Source organism: Eptesicus fuscus, chromosome 6 (genome assembly GCF_027574615.1).
Source record: "Eptesicus fuscus isolate TK198812 chromosome 6, DD_ASM_mEF_20220401, whole genome shotgun sequence".
NCBI lineage: Eukaryota > Metazoa > Chordata > Mammalia > Chiroptera > Vespertilionidae > Eptesicus > Eptesicus fuscus.
The window spans coordinates 7,238,951-7,260,483 of record NC_072478.1 but is presented as its reverse complement, the minus strand read 5'-3'; the positions used below and the strand labels follow the sequence as shown (position 1 = coordinate 7,260,483).

The following is a 21,533-nucleotide window of genomic DNA, read 5'->3' as shown; positions in this document are numbered from 1 at the left end:
AGCCTGCAGAAACACCGAAGCTTTAGTGTCTTGAGAGCCTGGGGGTGTGGGGGGAGCAGAGGAAGAGCAAAGGTGTGTCAACAGGCATGCTGATAGGGGAAAAGATGAACAACATGGACTGAAGAACAAGAACAGCATTGATCAGACTGTCAGACCTCAGAGGGAAGGTAGGGGAGGGTGGGGACAAGGGAGATAGATCAACCAAAGGACTTGTGTGCTTGCATATGAGCCTAACCAGTGATCACGGACAACAGGGGGAGGGGGGCATGCGTGTGGGCGGGTTTGGGATGGGAATGGGGGGGGGGTTGATGACAAATATGTGATACCTTAATCAATAAAGTAATTAAAAAAAAAAAACAGGCATGCTGAGGGCAGAGTGAGTTCCAGAGGCTCAACCCTAGCCGTGTGACCTTGCGTGGACTTACCCCTCTGAGTCATTAGCCCGTGGTGAACACTGCCCACTTCACAGGTGCTGCACACGAAGATGCAGAGGTGCCTGCCAACTTGGGTCCTGGAGAGTATGAACATTTCCTGCTCCCTCTCTTTCCTGCCCCTTTGTTCTAACTGTCCTTCCATCCTTTCAGCCGCCTTCCTTGGGGGGCTTAATGTTCAGCACACCTGCATAGTAAGTTCAGGGACTTCCAGAGGGGAGGAGTTCAACCCCAGCCACCTCCCCTCCCCCACGTGGGCAGGCTGGAGTGAGGATCTGGGCACGGGATACTTTAGCCTGACCCTGGAGGATCTCAGGCTGGCAGCCCTCTAGTCAGCTCACCTCATGCCTTCCTGGCCAAAGTTGGGCCGCACTCCACTCAGTGGGCATCCAGGATGTCTATCCCCAGAATCCCAGGGAAGAGGAGCTATGGCCCCAACATAACCTCAGGAAAGCACCAGGGCCTCAGTTTCCCTAGGTAACTGCCTGGCACTTTCTGGCTCCCTGGCAGATCTGCTAGTCACAGCTGGGATCCCCATACCTATATGGCCTGAAGATGGAGGAAGGTAAATTCCTTAACACAGGAAGCCATATTGTTCTTTTTTAAACTGTATCTTTCGCATGCTCCTTCCTGTTTATATTTCTCACAATTAGAATAATTTTAGCCCTGACCAGTGTGGCTAAGTGACTAGAGTGTCAGTCCTGTGCACCAAAGGGTCGAAGGTTTGTTTGATTCCCGGTTAGGGGCACGTATCTGGGTTGCGGGTTCAATCCCCAGCCCTGGTCAGGCTGTGTGTGGAAGGCAACCGATCAATGTTTCTCTCCCTCCCTTCCACTCTCTAAAAATTGATGGGGGAAATATCCTCCGGTGTGGGTTTAAAAATAAATTTTTTAAAGGACCTTCCTAAGGACACATGAGCAGGTGTTGAAAGTCCTGAGCACTTGCAGACGACTGGCCATGGGTCAGCTCTCCCAGGCTGGGAGCCAGCACCACCTGAAGGTTCTGTGCCCCACCTTGGAGGTATGGACCCCTGGAGGCACTTTGCATGAACAATCTTGGAGTGTTTATGATGTTGGGAGTCAGAGGCAAAGGCAAGGTCCAGAACACATAGGTGGTGAGGTCTGGAGGAGGCTGGACTCCTGAGCGGGACCAGCGGGTCTGGCTCATAAGGCCAAGAGCCCACAGCCTCTCAGGAGAGGAGGTCATCAGTGTTTGGGGCAGGAGGAATCCCTGTTAAATATGGGCAGCCCCTAGAAGCTGCTGAGGTCCCAGTGAGGGGGCCCTGCCCAAGGGGAGCAGGGGAGCAAGGTGGGCAGAAGGGGGACAGGAGATCCCCACCCTCTGCCAGGCCAGAAACACAGGCAGGCCCCTGGGCCAGGGCCCAGGTGATGGCTCTTTGCACCCTCTACAATACTCAGGGCACAAGGCTGAAGAGACCCCCAGCAATCTCCTCAGCGCTTCTTGATTGGGGGAACCTTTGCAGCAGGAAGGTGGGGGGGAGGGAGGAGCCCAGGTAGTAGTAGGCGAGGGTAGGGTGGGGGTGGGACTATGGTCGGTGGGATGCCAGAGTAAGGTCCCGAATGGGGGCCACAGCCAGGCCCTGAATCTGGAGAAAACAGAGAGTACCATGATGCTCCTCGCCTCCCTTCTGATCTGCCCAGGGAGGCTTCCTGGAGGAGGGGGCTCCCTCTTCTTGTCACCTGGACCTTGACTCAGCGGCCTCCCCTGGGGCAGCGCTGGCACTGCTTGGCCCCTACTACTGACAGCTCCCTCCCTCCCTCCCTTCCTTCCTTCCTTCCTTCCTTCCTTCCTTCCTTCCTTCCTCCCTCCCTCCCTCCCTCCCTTTTCTTTCTTTCTTTCTTTCTTTCTTTCTTTCTTTCTTTCTTTCTTTCTTTCTTTCTTTCTTTCTTTCTTTCTTTCTTTCTTTCTTTCTTTCTTTCTTTCTTTCTTTCTTTCGAGAGGGAGAGGGAGAGAGAGATAGAAACATCAATGATAAAAATCATTCATCCTTTGCCTCCTACACGCCCCCTACTGGGGACCGAGCCCGCAGTCGCAACCCGGGCAGGTGCCCTTGATCAAACTCGAACTTCATTCCGCAGACCGATGCTCTATCCACTGAGCACCTTACAGCTTTTTATTTGATCCGCGACCAGCTCCCCCACAGCAACAACTCCGCGATCAAGGGACTGCGTGGGTCGCAGTGGGTGTCTCCACAATACGGGGGGAAGGGCAGCCCGTTCGCGGGGACCCCCTGGCCGGGGAAGGGGTCTGACATCCTGGCTGCTGTCTTTCTGGAACCCTAGGATTTGCTCGAGCCTCAGTTCCCGTAGCCACGAAATATGTTTTTAAGTTCCCCACGCCACCTTCCCGGGAGACAAGCGGCCCAGGCGCAGTCGGACTTCGTTCCGGGGGTGCGCATGCGCAGAGGTGGGACGCGCACGCCCAGCTGGCCCCCACACAGCACTCCCACTCCTGGATTCTGCGCGTGCGCGCCGCGGCGGGGCGTGGGCGGGGCTCTGGTGGCCTGCCCCATTCCCCAGCGCCCACCGCGGCAGCAGGCACTGACGTGGCTGCCGTCAGAGCCGCCATCTTGTGGGAGCGAAACCAACGCCTGGCTCGGAGTAGCAGCACCACCGCGGCTGCCGAGGGTGAGGCAGGGGCCGTGGGCCGGCGCGAACTGCGGCCGGGGGCTGACCTAGGCCGCGCGAGTCCCTGCCTACCGCAGCTGGAGCGGCGGGGCAGGGAGGGCCGACGCCGGTCCGGGGGCCGCGGTGAGGGCAGAGGCGAGGCTGGGCCGGGGACCGGGTCCGTGGTGGGGGCCGAGGCTGAAGCGAGGTGAGGCAGGGCTCGGGGCCGCGGGGAGGGCCCAGTCTGAAGCGAGGCGAGGCCGGGCTGGGGAGCGAGGTGAAGCCCAGACGGTAAGGGTCGAGGCCAGGCTGGGGCCGGGGTCGAGGCCAAGCTTGGGAGCGAGGCGCGGTGGGGTGGGCGCGTAGGGCTAGACTGGAAGTCTAGTTGAGGCCGGGAGGGGGTTGGGATCGGGGCCAGTCACTCGCTGGGGGTCAAGGCGAGGTCGCGTTGAGATCGGGCCCGGGGGGAGGGGGCGGTCAGTCTCCCGCTTAGACCCCGCCACGGCCCCGAGCCTCCTGGAGCCGTCGGGGCTGGCGCCCGGAAGTCGGGCCCGGCCGTGGGCTCCCTGGAAGCCCCGTTTCCTGCTCCGCCTCCGGCTTCGGGGCTTAGAGGACCAGGAAACTGAGGCCTCTGTCCCGGGACGCGGCCAAGGTCACGCGATGACCAGGGTTTGAGCCCAGTTCCTGTTTGCTTCGAAGATGGGATGGGACGGGTGGGGTGGGGCGGGGTGGGGCCCGGGTTCCTGGGCCCGGCTGTGGGGCGAGGTCCTAGGGTCTGAATGAGAACGCCTGTGCAGGGTCCTTTATCAAAGCTTGCTGCAACGCCGAGCTTGTTTCTTGGGCCCCGTTGGCAGAGTTGAGAACACTCCTCCGAGCTGGTGAATATTTGACCTACCCATACATGGAACGATGGCCTCCCTAGCAGAATGCCTTCACCCTTTCTTGTTGCACAGTCCGGGTGGTTATGGTCAGTAAAATTGTAGCTGTGTTAATAAGGCTTGCCAATTAATTACAGAGTACTTAAAATATTAGCTAGTCAACTCAGATGGCACTTCTTAGCTAGGTGGCACTCTCCAAATTTCCTCAAAATACGAAGTTGCTGTCTTAAATGAATTGAGCGGAATTGCACAAGAAGTTATTGGCAGGAGACGAGGGAATTCAAACGCTTTGGAGTGGTTTGGGAAGTCACTGTTGAGAGTTGTGTAGAAGGTGCCACTACTGGTGTCCCAGTGGTCAGCTCTGTTTTTTTTTTTTCTTTTTTAATACTTTTATTGATTTCAGAGAGGAAGAAAGAGATAGGAACATCAATGGTGACAGAGAATCATTGATAATCGAGTCCATAATCTAGCATGGGCCCTGATTGCCCCTGACAGGGAATCCAACCGTAATCTCCTGATTCATAAGTCAACGCTCAACCATTGAGCCATGCCGACCTGGCTCAGCTCTAGTTCTTGTTTCAGAACTAGTGGTCAGCACTTTATGCTGCCAGCTATTTTACATGATGGGTCTTGCCTTTCCAGCTATGTGTCTGGAAGAGTGTGAGATGCTGAAGTGCATTATGGCCCTTTGCTGGGGCAGTTCCTAGTATCTAACTGTGTTGTCCTCAGAGTTTTGAGCAACTTCCATGAGTAGCCAAATCTGTAAGAACTTGAATGCATGGTGCTACTAGCTAGTTGGGTACAAAGTTAAGAGTAATTGAATGTGTGTATGTTAATCACAAATCTGGCCACATTTTTAGAATGGGCTACTTTCTTCTCATAAAAGTTATCTCTCCATAATGGGCAGAATGTAGCTGTGCCTCCTCACAGGTGTCACTGTCTTCAGGAATGTCCTGTCGAAAGTAGATCCTTCTCACTTGGGTGTTAGGAACATGCTATTTCCTGTGAGGGCTGTCTTCAGATACAGGTATTCAGAATTACTACTTCAAAAACACTTTAAAAGTTGGCTTGGATAATAGGTGACTCACATGCTTTTTAGTTCACCACTAAGAAAGTTAGTAGAAAGCAAAAACTGGTTCTGTGCTTCTCACAGTTCTGGTTTTTACATTGTGTGGTCTAGCTATTTGCTTTACCTCTTGCACAATTTGGAGAGAACATTCAGACCTGCTAAGCTGCCTCTACCAAGACCAAATGTACTTGAAATTATAAGAAGGTACATTTTGATTTATCTGTAGATTTCAGTGGAATTTGATGTGGAGTATTGGCCACAGGGATGATATGCAGAGTCAAATGGGCACAGGAATAAACCTAACCAAGGAGAAAACTCTGTGCAAGTTCATCAATAGTATGTTAACTTGGTTTGAGAGAGTTGAATCAGTTTTCTTCAGCTTTTCCAAATTGAATGTTGCTTTGACATATGCATTTAAATGTGCTCTTGGTCACATAAGGTCAGTCTTCCTAAGCGTTGTGATAGTTTACTGAGCAAGTGTTTCAGATCCCAGCTAGGTTGGGCTTGCCAATACCATTCGTGTCCCATCAACATTCCCACTGGCTTCCAACCTCTGTAAAATTAGGAGAATGAAAGGAAATAAAATGCACATCTGTCAGAAGTGGGTGGGAGAGAAACATGAATGAAAAGTTTCACTTCAGATCTTAAAATTAGAAAAGAACTTATCTCTTGTGCTCTGTCTGCACCTCCGTGGAATGGATGGTGTTAAGATGTCCTTCCAGCATCATCTGAAGTGGTCTTTTGGAAATGATTTTTACCTACTAGTGGGGTTGGGAATACTCTTCCTACTGGCAAGTAAAGGACACCTTGGAGAATATGTGAGTGTATGTATGTGGGGGGGTTGATTTCAAGTCACATATAACATCTCAGCTCATTTCCTTTATCCTTAGGTTCTATCCTTTTGTGTTAGAAACACTTTAAAATATAGTTTATATGAGTTGGAAGGAATGGTGAGTCTGCCTGATGTAGGAACCTACCTCCTTGTCCTTAAAAGACCGTTTTTTTCCTGTTGTTTTGTTTGTTTGTTTTGTTTTTGCATACAGTGGCACAAGAGCTTGGCAACCTGTCATCAGTAAACAGAAAGGGAAGAGACAGGGAAAAGAACAGATTTTACTACACACACAGCAATTGGGAGTGATTCTGTTTAGGATTCAAGTGTTTTTACGCACCTCTGAGGCTACAGGGTGACTGTTAGTATAGGGCATAAGTTAATAGGAGGCTCAGGTATGACCCATGCACGTTTTCAGAAGTTAATGTATACAGTGCATTTTGGAAATGTTAGTTAATGTTTAATCAGAGTTTAATAAGTAATGCTGCTCAAAGGGATGCTAGCAAGTCTTAATGTAAAATAGCCATCATCTTTCATTTGTGTTATATGTCGGGATTGTTTTTGCAGTACCCTATCAGTTTAACTTAGGTACAAATGGCCAAGAAAGCAATTTTAAGATTTTTGTCTAGACCCATTCATGAAGAGTAGGAATGAAGGCAAAGTTAGATGTGCCAGTATTTTGATAATCAGAACAAAAGATGTCTTTTAAGTTTCTTCTCTGTAGATGAGTATGCAGTGCCTAATTAACGGATTGGATCCATTAATTTATATTTAAAATACTGCATCTTTTGTCAGTTTTGCTTAAAATAATTATAGCTTCTAGCATCTCTTCTGTCAAAGTGATGTAGTATCTTGCCAATTCTTGGGGAGCTCAATGAAAATGTATTGAGTCACCAGTTGCAGGCACCTAAGGGCAGGTGTAGGAAGCAGACTGTGCACACATCCCTGCCATGTACTGGACATTAGATGCTCACCTTTGCCCTGAGTAGTCACAGTGTCCCCACAGCCCTGATCTCACTGGATCGTCAAAGGAATGTTCAGACGGCACCACCCATGTATAGTTTTAAACCAGCATGAAATTCATTGTTGACTTGACAGGTTTTTCCTGACTGGTAATATTTTGGGAAAGCATATTTGTAGATATGTATGATTAATATTTTTGCTTTTCAATCCGTAAGGGCCCTAGTTCAGTGCTCTTTTACAGTTCTTTTCTTCTCTCCTTGATGGTGAATCCTTTGGGTGCCCAGGGAGGTACACAGTGGAGGAAGATGGTAGAGGTGTGAGGAAAATGGTGAGTTCTGGATAGAGGAGACCCCACAGGCAGAGTGGGGCCTGGTGGAGATACAATGAACAAAAAGGGAAGGCAGGACATAGGAAAGGGGCAGGCGGTGAATTTGGCCTATCGGGAGGATAGGGAATAAGCATGGGGGGTTGCGGGGAGAGAAGAGGTGTGAGGGAGCAGAGGTCCTGTGGATCTGTGGGAGAAATAGGGAGCCTCTAGGCAGGGGAACAGTGAGTGCAGAGTCCCTGGAGTGGTTTTGGAGACCTGCCAGAAGCAGAAGGTTGAGGATCCGGAGGGAAGTCTACTGGTGTGTTCCAGTGGGCCTTAGAGGGGCTAGCTCCACAGAAAGGGTGTTTGGGGAATTTGTGAGAGCAGCAAGAATGCATTCTGGGTGACTTTCATATCTTAGACCTAATTCTGTTTTATCTACAGAGACAACAATTTCCGGTTTTTGGCATGGTTTTAATAGATGTTTTGAATTTTCCAGGAAATCAGGGAGTGGGGTTTATATTTTGTTCTTTGCAGAGCCTTCCCAGGAGTTGCTTTCTCTTTCTGCTTCACGGACAGTCCCCTAGTGCCTGAGCTACAGGTACTGGCTCAGGCAGTGTGCATTGCAGCAGGCTCCTGCGTGGTTCTTGGACAGCCTCCCTCAGCTGATGGTGTGGTCGTGCCCAGTATTGAAGCATGTGTTTTATTCTAAGTCACTATCCTTCATTTCCCCATGACATTACAGTTGGGCAATGTAATGGGTGTTTTACAATCAGAGCAGATGTTGGTTGTGTAGTCTGCTAACTTCCTTTCATGACAGTGGAGGTGGTGCTGTGAAATGCCCATTCTGACCTGTGTAGGGACCCTGAATTAGCATGTGGTGTTTCAGGCTCCTCTTGCTGGTATTACACCTTGTGGAGTGGAAGCTACAGGCTGTTGAGATGCCAGAGAGGAGATGAGGTGGCTGTACCAGGGCACAGGCACATGATGGTGCGGATGCATCTTTCAAAGGGAGAGGCAGGGCTTGCTGGTAAAGCAGACAGATTTGGGGGTGAGAGAGATGGAGAAAGGGATTGTGGGTATCTCTAAGAAACTGGGAGAAAGTTGCTCAGTGTTAAAGTGAGGAAGGGTGGGTCCTTTATGTTGGAGGGTTAGAATTCACGGAGAGATTTGTGTGTGGAGGGGATGGTAGGAATGGGGGTAGCTAGGGTAAGGGAGGGGTCTAGCTGGGAATAGAAATATGGGGCATTTTTAGGGGCCACACTGCCCTGGGAGTAAATGGCTGAGAAGAGGCAGTGTTGGGGTGTGATTGTACCAGATGCAGAGTGTAGTGGACAGTGGCAGGGATCTGGGAGATTTTAAGGAGAGGCCAGTGTGAGCAGGCATGTAAATGAGATTTCTCTTGACACTAGGGCTTCTGTTTAAAGCAGTGGTTCCCAACCCTTTTTTGGCCATGCCTAACCTAAGCATCTCTAAAATCCTGATGCCCCACCTGTGTCATACAATTCTTATTATTCAAAAAGTGAACTCCTATTCATGTGGAGGAAGCCTAAAAGGCCATTAACTTGGTCTAAACAAGCTTCCAAAGAACATGGCATCCATGAAAGTGAAAAATAAGGGAACAAAAGGACAGTTGAAGTACTAAGGAAGAAATCGCTAAAAAAAAGTTAAAAATAAAAAAAAAATCATATAATAAAGGGCTAACATGCAAATTGACAGAACTGCGGAACAACCGGTCGCTATGATGCACACTGATCACCAGGGGGCAGACGATCAAACGCAGGAGCTTCCCCCTGGTGGTCACTGCGCTCCCACAGAGGGAATGCTGCTCAGCCAGAAGCCCTGAGCTGGGCTCACAGCTGGCAAGCACAGCAGCGGTGGCGGGAGCCTCTCCCACCTCCGTGGCAGCACTAAGCCATCAGTCAGACATCCCCCCAGGGCTCCCAGACTGTGAGAGGGCGCAGGCCAGGCTGAGGGACACGCGCGCACACACGCGCACACACACACAAGTGCACGAATTTCATGCACTGGGCCTCTAGTAATAATAATATGAAGTGATATGGAAAAATAGCAAGTTTCAAAATATATAACAGAACTGAAATGCATGAATATGTCACAATATAAATATATATGAGGCCCCTAGAACCATAAGAAATGCAAAAAACTCATTCTTTAATTGCTCCCCTTAAAAATCAAATTGTCCCCTGTGTTCATGTTGGGAACCACTAGTCTAAAGTGTGACCAGAGGTTGGAAGAAGCCCATTGAGAGGATGCTTCTCAGGCAAGTGGCCTCTCAGGCAAGAGCAGCTTCTTTCTTGGAGGATGAAAAGGGCATCCTGAACCCTGCACCTCTGTGTGCTCTTGAGCTGGCATTGGCTGCCACTGTGGCAAGTCTGGCAGGGGACTTGTCCCAGAGATGGAGGGATCTAACCGAGGCTCTCAACCCCCTGCTACACTTTCCTTTTCTGATCACCTGGAAGCCTGGACCTCAGAAAAAGAGGTGGGGCTGCAATTTTTAAAATACTGTTTTCAAAATGAAAGTTCCCTGAAGGCAAAAATCAATTTTTGGAGATTGGCTTATACCCCCTCACCAAAGCCCCTGTGCCAAGAAAGCCTCAGGGACTGCCTGCCATTTTTGAAGCTTAGAAGGGTTCCCAGGTTCCTGGTTGCAGTTTCTCTTTTCTTCAAGGGTATGGAGAGTGGTCTTAGAGCTCCACCCTAGTGTTGGTAGAGGACCTGTGTCCACATGGTGGGCCTGGGTGGGCTCTTTGAGAAGGCACCGGAATCGAGTCTGCAGAGGCTTATGTATGTTTGCAATGCTCACATGGTTAAAGGAGTGGAGTGACAGAAACAAAGGAAAATCAGAATGCTGAATCCTTTTCTCCATGTTCTCACGATTAGAACTGAAACCCAGGACTGTGTGGTGTGCCCCCCTTTCTCTCTGTTGGGTGTGGGGCTGTGCATGTCGGGCTGAAGCTGTTTAGCTGCATTGAGAGGGTCCCAGTGTCACTCTCAAGCAGCTTTTGATGTTGCTTGACCTAGAGGCCTCTTAAGAACTAGCTTACTCATCAGGTGAGGGAGGAAGAACAGACACCGTTTGTTGCTGCACTCTCCTTCACCACCTGTCAGTTGGATCACTGAATATTGTTGGCCTCTGTGTGCCCAGCTCTGTTCTCCTCACACAGCTTTTCCTTTTGTGAGTATGGTGACTGTTAGCCCCGCAATGTGTCAAGGGTGCGCTGAGAATAAAGATGAAAGGACCCTCCTGTGGAACATTTGAGCTTAGTTTCAGAGATTGAGCAAAGGACCTGGTGGGCACAGCATGGAGAAATGGGTATGGCAAGGGCACTGGGACTGCAGCTGGGGTTAGAACACACCGGAGCAACTTTCTGAGGCACTTCAGACTGATCCCAAACTGCTGGTCCTCTGGTTCCTACGGTATGGATCAGAAGAACTCTAGTTGACATCCAAAGAACCACTAATAACCTGCAAAATTAGTAGGGAGTTGATGGTAGGACACCTTTCAGGTGTCTGGGTGCTTTAGAGTTGCCCCTGCTTTGTATTTTAGTCATAAATTAATTTTCTCCATTTTTTTTTCTAGAAACAGGTCCTTCAGACTTAACTGCAATTGGGGTCAGACAAAGGGTATCTGCACCCTTACTTCCGGAGTAGACCTACTCATTAGGATCTAGAGTGCTGGTGGCTTTACAATAGAGGACCTGGACACTGCCCCATTCCACAGGCCAGAATACTCAGTCGGCCTTAATGGCCGTGGGGGGAGGGGGCAGGAATGTAGGATTGTTCTGGAGCCCAGGGACAAATCAGGGAGAGGAAATACAGATAAGCAGGGGTCTGGCACCAGAACAGGTGCACAGAGCTGTGAGAGCGGTTCCTGGCTTAGCTCCAAGCTGTGGGTCTCCTCCATCCTGGTTTCACTTTCACTTGGGCTAGCCCATCTAGTTATTTGCTTCCAGCTGTAGGTTTCAGGTCATTAAGTGTGTTTGGTAAATTGTTTTGAGTATGATTATCTTCTCTCTATATCTAAAAGCCTAATATGCAAAGTGTTCCCTCTGGATTTTGACCTACCGGGAGTTCGATTGCTCGCTATGACGTGCGCTGACCACCAGGGGGTGGCGCGGAATGAAGGAAGGCCCCAGCCAGCAGCCGCTAGGGACCTGACCCGTGCACAAATTTCGTGTACTGGGCTTCCAGTGTTTAATAATAAGTAGAACTTTAAGATTGAGAATCAAGGGGAACTACAAAACATAAATATGCTCATCGATTAAATGCTTTTGTAGGTAGTGGTAAGTAGGATTAATTGCAGTTATGCTGTTTTTACATGTGCCTTATGGTTGCTGGGTGCCTGTTCACTTAGATAGTGACAGTGGCTCTTGGGTGTTCAATTCATGTTACTGTGAACCAAGCATGTCAAACTCAAAGGCTAACACAAGCCAAATAAACAAGGTTTAAGTTTATATGGGCCGCAAAAAAAAACACAAAAGCTTCAATTTTCATAGAAACATAGGTTTATTTTTATAGAGAGATGCTGAATACAAAGGACTGAAATAAATGAGTAATCGTTAACATAAAATAATAGAACATTTTTAATATTAAATATTTTAATATTAAAATTAATATTTTTTTCTTAAACATTAACATCAGATACTGAATAACTGCACAAATTAATAAGTGTAATGCAAATAAACTTATTTTTCTTGTTCTCGGAAAGCGAAATATATCCTGTTGCGCACACCAAACAAGTCAGTCCAAGACTAATGACAATTGGCTGCTAAAATATTCGCTGCTAGTATTTGTGGAAAGAAATAGTGCGCAGGCGCGTAAGGGAAATGAATGCAACACAATTATAGTAATCAGTCATTAGCGAATGTTGTAGTTCGTTATTAATAATCTACATATATAAAAACCTAAGCGAACCTTACTACTGGACAACCGGCTGGTAGCTATGCCACGCACTGACCACCAGGGGGCAGACGCTCAACGCAGGAGCTGCCCCCTGGTGGTCTGTGCCCGCCCACAGCCAACCTCCCGTGGTCCGTGTCTCCCCGCCCCCCCCCCTCGCCCAGATTGCCTGCCAGGCCAAGGGACCCCCACCCATGCACGAATTCATGCACCAGGCCTCTAGTCATGTATAACAGGATATTGTAAAAATTAAGTTATGAAGTTTTTATTAAAACGTTTCTTACATACCATTATAGCCGCAAAAATATTTTGTTGCATGCAGCCCATGGGCCACGAGTTTGACATGCTTGCTGTAGACTAAGTCAATATACATGAATGAAACTCATTTCTAGCTGTCACTTTAAGGATTTTTACCTTGAATCTTAAGCTGGCAAAGAGTGATCTAAATTGAATTTCACTGGTTGCTCCTCCTAAGAATTGGACCTCACAAGTAATGCTCTCCTTCAGGTGTGGGAGATGCTATGCAAAGGATGTATTAGAGACCAACCCTCCAGTGTAAGGATGCTGGCCTTCCTTGGGTGGGGGGTCACAAGGGGCAGAATCTTGCATAGAGGCTTCCTTTGTACCGCGCCACCCTTGTGCTTGATTGGTTCCTGCAAAACATCCTGAAAATTTTGTTCTGACAAAAACTTGAACTCGCCTTTAGATGCAGATCAGAATGATACAATTCTAAAATATTGTTGCATGTTCTTTTATTTATTGAAAGTTTGGGGTTGGGAAATGGGTGGGTCAAAAGGTAAAAACTTACAGTCTTAAGATAATTAAGTAATAGACAGGGTGCTGACTGTAGCTAACAGTACTGTGTATCATACATTTGAAAGTATTTCAGAGAGTAGATAATAAAAGTTCTCATCACAAGAAAAAAATGTTAATTGTGTGAAGTAGTGGGTGTTAACTAACTAGACTTTTATGGTGATCATGTCACAATGTATGTACATATCAAGTCATGTTGTACACCTGGAATAAATACAGTGTGTATATCAATTATATTTGAAGGGGAAGAAAAGAAAGTTCTCTCAACTTCTTTAGATCCACTGAGTGTCTCAGGCTGAATGGTGTTCTGAGCCTGTTGTTAATGCATATCTTTGACACAGTTGTATTAAGCCTGTGAGGTATACCTTCTTATCACTAGTATTGACACATTCAGTTTTCCTCTTAACACTAGTTTTTACAAAGGAAAAACGGCAAAGCTACAGAAATTGAATGTTGGACTAACAGGCAGAGTTAATAGCTTGAGGCTTTTATTTCGCTGGTGTATAAGAGTCCCAAGGTGATACACAAAAAAGCAGTTTGCAGCCTGTAAAAGTAGAAGTCCGCCTTTAAATTTAAATTCTATGTGTCAGGGATGAATTGGGCTTTTGAATGATGGATACTCTAAGTACATATGTGACTGCCAGAGGCAGTTGCCCATTCACAAAACTCTTTAAAGAGAATGTTTTGTAATGTATATCAGTTTCTCCGGAATTTTCACTTTGTTAATTTTTCTCATACTAAAACAGATGAACTATTTTATCCTAGTAACTTACACCTCAATGACCTTTAAAAAGGCAAAAAGAGAAAAAAATCCCCCAGCTTTTCATTTGAGTAGGGGATTCGTCCATCTTAACTCCCATTTACAGAGAAGACCAATGCAGCTCATCCCATCTGCAGCACAAAGTGTAGTTCAGTTCTCTCTTTCTGGCTCCCTGGGTCACACTTTTTTTGTTTAGTTTCCCAAGCTATGCTCTGCATTGGTGGTGTCTTCTTCCTAGCAATCCCAACCATTTAGGTCATCTAGGTGTTCGCTGTTAAAGAGATTCTGTTGCATAAACCAGCTCTAACGGTTTCAGAAAACCTGTCAGACTTTCCTTCTGCAGAGATAAGTTGCACAAGTCTGATTGCAAATTCTGAAGCAGAGCTACCTCTGCTTCTTCTGAAACCACGGAGGCTTGGTGGTGATGCAGAGGGCCAGGTAGAGGGCACAGGTACACTTATTTCTCTAAAGCATTTAAAGCAGTCGTTTATTGGAGTCGGATGGATGTTTTCCCCAGGGAGGCCCCATCGTTTGCCTTGTTGGCCTTTAGATCTTTGCATGTGGGAGTTGTGTTCTATCCTAGGCTTTAATGCTGGAATGCTACCCTAAAAGTCCTGTCTGCTCTCAGAGAAGGGTCTCTGTTACTCTTGCATTTTCTAGATTGGTCATTTGCAGACTCAGGTGAGGAGGAAGGGTTCTGCTGAGAAAGTCAGTGTCTTCTCTGCTCACTACTACGATGAACCTGAAAACGGGTTTTGCTTGAGTGTGGGAGATTCTGGTAGAGTAAAAGGTGAAATAGCACCTGGGCTGGGTGTCCCGTCCCCACAAGTTGGAATCTGTGCCAAGAGGATGGCACAACTCCGGTGGCCAGTGTTGAACTTTTCTGTTATAACAGATACTGGGTTAGGTCGGGACCGCTGACAAAGCAGTAAACGGTGCTGAGGGCACAGTCCAGGAAGCCACCAGGATGCCACCAGGATTCCTGGACCAGGTGCAGGGTGGGTACAGATGCTTGTAGTGGGGAGAGACAAAACGCTGTGTATCATAGTATCTTAAATCTTGAGACTTGGTGCTCATCCCCATCCTGGTTCTACCACCAAGTGTGACTTCCCTCTATGAGGCTACATGACTTTGATCTGTTTAAAAACAGAGTGAAGCGGATGGGGACCATGCTGATAATCAGGACTCAGATAAAGACCAGGGGGTAGAGGTAGGGACTATGCATACAGAGGCCACACCCAGGTGAGGGGGTTTTACCTGGAGATGTTCCCTCTGCCCTAGTTGGGGAGGATACAGATAACCTTTTAACCCCTTGGTGAGTAGAGGGGTTTTTTGGTCAGTTTTTGTGAAGGGGATTTTTTTTTTTTTTTTTTAATCCTCACCCAAGGATATTTTCCATTGATTTTTAGGGAGAGGAGAAGAGAGAGAGAAACATCGATGTGAGCGAAACACATCAATTGGTTGCTTCCTGTACGGGCCCTGACCAGAGCCCAGGCCGGGAGGAACCTGCAACCAAGGTACGTGCCCTTGAATCAGAATCGAACCCGGGACCTTTTGGTCTGCAGGCTGATGCTCTATCCACTGAGCCAAACTGGCTAGGGTGTGAAGGGGATACTTGAACAATAAAACAAGCATAAATAGCAGTCCTCTATCCTGCTTCTCAGGAATAGCCCCTTTGATCATTTGGCTGTTCCTCCATATGAGTGTGTCTGTTTGGATGGTGAGGTTGGGCCCTTCATACCACAAGTTCTGGCCTTAGCAAATAACAGTAACTATTGTGACTAAGTAAATATTGTACACTGTTGAGCTAAGAGGTGACTGTCTTATGTTTTCCCACGGGAAATCCTAAAATGACCTCCTTTTGTTCGTTTTTATCTTTGGATTTTTTTTCTATGTACCTGTCATTATTTTTTCCCAATTCCCCTGGAATTGCCAAGCCCATGTTCAAACCATGTAGGTAGTAATGGTTGGGCTGACTGCTGCTCAGGCCTGGGGCCACTTGGCATTTCTCACCTGACTTTTGCTCTGCCTTATATCTACTTCATACTTTGTCTGGTGTTAGTAGTTTTCTGATCTACTGTAAGCAGTACTGCTGCTTTCTGATCTCTGGGTGCTAAGTTTAAAGTTCTTTGACCCTTTGTGTTCTGGAATTTAGTCTGCTTTGAGTGAATGGGTTTGTTTCAATCTTAGTCAGATGTTGATTTTTTTTTTTTTTAAGGGAGCAGTTTTAGGTTCATAGCAAAATTGAGGAGAAGGTACAGAGATTTCCCATACACACATGGTATGGGAAATCCCCACTATGAGCATCTCCCACCAGAGTAACCACCATTGCAGCATCATACAGAGTAGCTTCACAGCCCTGAAAATCATCTGTGCTCCAACAATTCATCCCTCCCCACCAACCCCTGGCAACCACTGATCTTTTTACTGCCTCCTCGTTTTTGCCTTTTCCAGAATGTCAGATAATTGGATTGTACAGTATGTGGCCTACCCCAATTGGCTCCCTTCACTTAGTAATATACCAGGTTTCCTCCATATCTTTTGATGGCTTGTGATAGCTGATTTCTTTGTAGTGCCGAATAATATTCCATCATATGGTTGTAGCACACTTTATTTGTTCACTTACTAAAGGACATCTTGGTTGCTCCCAAGTTTTAGCAATTATGAATAAAGCTGCTGTAAACATCTGTGTGCAGATTTTTGTGTCGACATAAGCTTTCAACTCCTTTGAGTTAATACCAAGGAGCACAGCTGCTTGTAAGAGTATGTTTAGTTTTGTAAGAAACCTTCCAAAGTGGATGCACCAATTTGCATTCCCACCAGCTCCTGTCAGTGTTCTGGATGTTGACCATGCTGGTAGGTGTGTATTTGTGTTTCCCTGAGGTCAGATGATGTGGAGCATCTTTTCATGGCTCACTTGCCTTCTGTGTACATCTTCTTTGCTTGTTTCAATGATAAAGTATTTTCTTCACAAAAACTGTCATAAAAAGTCTTTGACCCAGCCCTAGCCAGTTGGGCTCAGTGGAAAGAGCATCAGCCTGCGGACTGAAGGGTCCCAGGTTCGATTCTGGTCAAGGGTACATGCCTGAATTGCAGGTTCAATCCCCAGTGTGGGGCATGCGGAGGCAGCCAATCAATGATTTATTTTTTTAAAAAGTATTTTACTTATTTTTAAATCAGGTTGTTTTCTTATTATTGGGTTTTAACTAGTTTTCCTGTGTTTGGGATGCATATTCCTTTATTAGATGTGTCTTTTGCAAATGTTTTCTCTTTCTCCTAACAGTGTCTTTCCCAGAGTAGAAGCTTTCAATTTTAACAAAGTCCAGCTTATCACTTATTTCTAGATCATGTGTTTGGTATTATATCTAAAAAGTCATCAGCATGCCCAAGTAGATGTTAACCTTTCAAACTCTCCCAGTTTTCCCCTTCTTACCCATGTTTTTTTGTGGATTTTTCACTTTGTCTGCACTGCTGCTCCCTGTGTTAGCACCCTGTTGTTTTTCAGGTAGCACATACCCACCTTGTTAACACTGGGAGGCTGTGTGGGGGTTAGGGTTTTGTTTGTTTTCCTTTTAAATAGTCTCTGCGTTCTGTCTTGCCTCTCTCCAAATTCCTTGTTTATTTCGGTCTCTTCCGTGGGGACTCCTTATAGGGAGATAGGAAGAAAACTTGCTATTTGCAGAAAAGGAAATGTTACAGTAAATATATTTTTAAACTTTAAAAATTGAATTTTTTGAATAGGTAATATTGTTCAAAACAAAAAGAATTTTAAAATGTCAAAAGCCCCCGACTGATTCCATGGTTGAGTGTTGACCTGTGAACCAGGAGGTTACAGTTCGATTCCTGGTCAGGGCACATGCCTAGGTTTCCAGCTGGATCCCCAGTGGTAAAGGGAGAGGGGTGTTGCAGGAAGCAGCCATTCAGTGATTCTCATCTTTGATGTTTCTATCTCTCCCTCTTTGAAATCAATAAAAATATATATATTTTTAAAAACTGTCAAAAGTACACTGGAAAGAGCTCTACTGGGCATGTCTGGGACCATTGGAGCAACACATTCACAGTGGGGCAGCTGACCCATTGAGTGAAATAGGAATATGTGAGTTTGTGTTCATGTAGATACTTGGAGAAGGAAAGGTGGTTTCTTACAGCAGAATGCTAACAGCTGGGAGGAATGACTAGATTAGAAAAGCTCCATTTGACAGTTGTCATGGCAGTTCAGCCAGGAAATGTCAAGGTGCTGAAACCTGAGAGGGTGGGTGTTTGATGAGGAGCTGGGTGTGTACATTGTCACTCAGTGCTCAAGTGGAGAGAATTTAGAATAGAGAAGACCCCGTGACTCCACCTGAGCCTTTCATCAGAAGTGACATGGGGCTGTGAGGGTCTGGACATGTCCCATACAGTGGGGTATGCCTGTGCTAGGCCCATATGATGTCTTTCACTGGCCTCTGACCTCAGCAGTGTTTGTTCAAAGACTGGGAACTCTTGGTTACTTCTGGGGGCAGGCGCATCAGCATTTGAGAAAGTGACAGTTTTTTTCTTGTTTAGAATAAAAGTTGAAGAGTAGCTGGTTTGGCTCAGTGGATAGAGCATTGGCCTGTGGACTGAAGGGTCCCGGGTTCAATTCCGGTCGGGGGCATGTGCCTGGGTTGCGGGCTTGATCCCCAGTGGGGGCCATGCAGGAGGCAGACAATCAGTGATTCTCTCTCATCATTGATGTTTCTATCTCTCCCTCTCCTTTCCTCTCTGAAATCAATAAAAAAATATATATTTTTTAAAAGTTGAAGAGTAACAGTGGTGCAGCATGGAGGGGCCATCTGGGACTCAGAGCCTACTCTTCCTGGCCTATAGCTTCCTGGGCCTTTCTGCCTGCTTTCTGACCTTGGGTAGTAGTTGACTGGATGATGTGAGGGGAGCCTGGGGTGAGTGTGGCCTGGACATGGCACGAATGTTCTCAAATAAGTGTGTTGCCACACCACTTGGGCCGGGCCTCCTCCTCTCTGGGACAGGGGTGACCTCCACTGTTGGGAAAGAGCCCCCCTTGACATGCTACCCTGGGGCCCTTGCTGTGCCTTGGACTCAGTGCCCAGGTGTGGTCCCCATGTCTCGCCTGCTGCTGGGTGAGTGCTGAGCTCTCAGTGTGTTGGGAAAGGTTGGCTTCTGCTTCGTTCCGGGAGAGGGGAGCCTAGCTCCCCATGCATTCATCATCTTGAGCCTGGTCCATCTTTCACTGGGGCTTGGTGGGTCAACTGAGGGACACTATGGGGCCTTGGTTCAGTTGTTTCTGACCCCTTGAAAAGATTAGAGAGAGTCTAGCATTCCTTTGAAAGCCATGGATGTCGGGTGGTAAGGGTCAGCCCTGTTCCTAAGATTCCCAGACTCTGCCTTCTAAGGGTGATTGGTGCGGGGGCGGGGGGGAGGGGTGGCAGGGGGTGTGAAAGGGGGCTTGCCCAGCAGACAAAACTTTTTTTATTGTTCTGTAGCTTGGGAACTGGAATTTCTTTAGTTCCTGTCCTGTGAGTTTTCATGAGGAAGCAGGATGTTTGTCTCTCCATTCATGGTGGGAGGGTAGGTTGTCTCCTGTGCTTAAACCCTGGGTTGCATAGAAAGAGACTCAGGGACCCCTTTCTTGTCTCTCCAGGTTTCTCTGGCCAGTGTCTCTCCCTCCAGTCTACAGCATGGGGAATATCTTTGCAAACCTCTTCAAGGGCCTTTTTGGCAAAAAAGAAATGCGCATTCTCATGGTGGGCCTGGACGCTGCGGGGAAGACCACCATCCTGTACAAACTGAAGCTGGGTGAGATCGTGACCACCATCCCCACCATAGGTGAGGAAGCCAGGCCATGGGGGGTTGGGGAGGTGGCTGGAATGGCTGGTGGGGGGTGGCTCACACTGGGCCTTGCTCCTGCAGGTTTCAACGTGGAAACTGTGGAATATAAGAACATCAGCTTCACTGTGTGGGACGTGGGTGGCCAGGACAAGATCCGGCCTCTGTGGCGCCACTACTTCCAGAACACACAAGGTGAGGGCTGGGGGCCATGGCCTGTGGGAGAGGTTGGGTGTCCTCAGCACCTTCGTTGACACCTGCTCCTCGGCAGGTCTCATCTTTGTGGTTGACAGCAATGACCGAGAGCGTGTGAATGAGGCTCGAGAGGAGCTTATGCGGATGCTGGCGGAGGATGAGCTCAGGGATGCTGTCCTGCTCGTGTTCGCAAACAAGCAGGTACGCACTTATATGTGACTGAGCCACCCCAAGGGGCGGGGGGTATGAAGGGATCACAGGTCAGGTGGGGAGGGATCCCAGTCTTCCTGATGATCCATGGCTGCCATGCCACCTGCCCTTCCCACCAGGACCTCCCCAATGCCATGAACGCAGCTGAGATCACGGACAAGCTGGGCCTCCACTCTCTGCGCCACAGGAACTGGTACATTCAGGCTACCTGTGCCACCAGTGGGGACGGGCTCTATGAGGGACTGGACTGGCTGTTTAATCAGCTCCAGAACCAGAAGTGAGCCAAACTCCTCCCTTCCCTCTCACTTCCTCCTTCACCCTTGCTTTCCTCTCATGTGGCAGATGTGCCCCTGTGGTGTGAGTGCCAGAAGCTGTCTCCATGGTCGGTCTCAGTGTGCTTCATCATGCTGTACATGTGCAGACGCAGCCTGCAACCGGGTTTTTATTTAATGTAAATAGTTCTTGTTTCCAATGAGGCAGTTTCTGGTACTCCTATGCAATATTACTCAGCTTTTTTTATTGTAAAAAAAAAAAAAAGAATCAACCCACTGTTTAGTACTGAGAAGGGATTTTAGGCACCCGGGGCGGGGCCTCTAGGAGCTGCTGTGAGATCACCTCAACGCTCCTCCTCTGGACTTTAAATCTGTATTGAGATCCATTTTGGTGGTTGGTTTTTAACCCAAACTCAGTACATTTTTTATAATATAAATATAAGGTAAGGAGACAATTTAACACAGAGAAGGGAGAAATGTGCCTAGTGTAGGTTCTGCAGTAATGGCTTGAGTCCAGTCTGCCTGTGGTCTGTCTCCCATCTGGAGCGTGCAGTGGGCAGAACCAGCCACAATACATTCTGCATGGTCACTTACGGTCCCTGATTGGCTTTGTCTCGCTGGGTCATCTGCATCCCATAGCATTCATGCTTGTACCTGTGCTTACACCACTGCCTATGGGGCTGGGCTGGGGGCTGCGGCCACCACTCAGACCCCTTGGAAGGACCCCAGCCTTCCCTTCGGTCAGTGTGGGTCAGCATAGGTGCTTTGGTGGGACCACTCTGGCCAGAACAGGAGACCTGCATGGTCCCTACACATACTTGTTCCAGGTTGTCTGGGTCTCACCAGTAGGAACGCAGACAGGTGACCGGTCATCTTAGAGCCTAGCTCCTCAGAGCCCCCGTCCACATGTGCTTTCACTCCCTCAGCCTGCAAGGGTCAGATTGACATAAAACAACAACCTCTACTTTTTTCTTTTGTATTTTGATAAAACACTGAAGAAACTAGAGCTGTTAAAATTTATCTTGGGGAAAACCTCAGAACTGGTTTATCTGGTGTCGTGGAACCTCTTACTGCTTTCAATACACGATTAGTAATCAACTGTTTTGTATACTTGTTTTCAGTTTTCATTTCGACAAACAAGCACTGTAATTATAGCTATTAGAATAAAATCTCTTAACTATTTCATGGCTTTCCAGTGCTTGGGTGCCACTGACCAAGGCTGCCTCCTGGGACACAGGCAGGGATGGCTTAGGGAATGTGACCAACTCCTGATCCACTCCAGACCAGTTTCTTGCCAGCACTCCTGGGGGGCTTTGTCATTGGTCTGTCTCCACTGGCAGTCCAGTCCCCAGTCCTGGTCTAGTCTTGGGCCAAGAAGATCCCCATGTGGGGTATGCCTAAGAGGCCAGGGCCTGGGATCACCTACGGTGGTTTAG

The 21,533-nt window shown here is 47.8% G+C and overlaps 1 protein-coding gene across 2 annotated transcripts; it reads left to right on the top strand.

Moving 5' to 3' along the window:
* Nucleotides 1-2,979: 2,979 nt before the first annotated feature.
* Nucleotides 2,980-21,279, top strand: ARF1 (ADP ribosylation factor 1). Of its 2 annotated transcripts, none has more exons than XM_008151411.3 (5): nt 2,980-3,079; nt 19,236-19,420; nt 19,505-19,615; nt 19,692-19,816; nt 19,945-21,279. In XM_008151411.3, exons 2-5 carry the CDS (start codon nt 19,273-19,275, stop codon nt 20,104-20,106), a joined length of 546 nt encoding a protein of 181 aa, XP_008149633.2. In that variant the 5' UTR covers nt 2,980-3,079; nt 19,236-19,272; the 3' UTR covers nt 20,107-21,279. The 2 variants fall into 2 exon arrangements, with proteins under 2 accessions (XP_008149633.2, XP_054573134.1); XM_054717159.1 differs by lacking the exon at nt 2,980-3,079 and adding an exon at nt 3,094-3,202.
* The last annotated feature ends 254 nt before the right edge of the window (nt 21,280-21,533 follow it).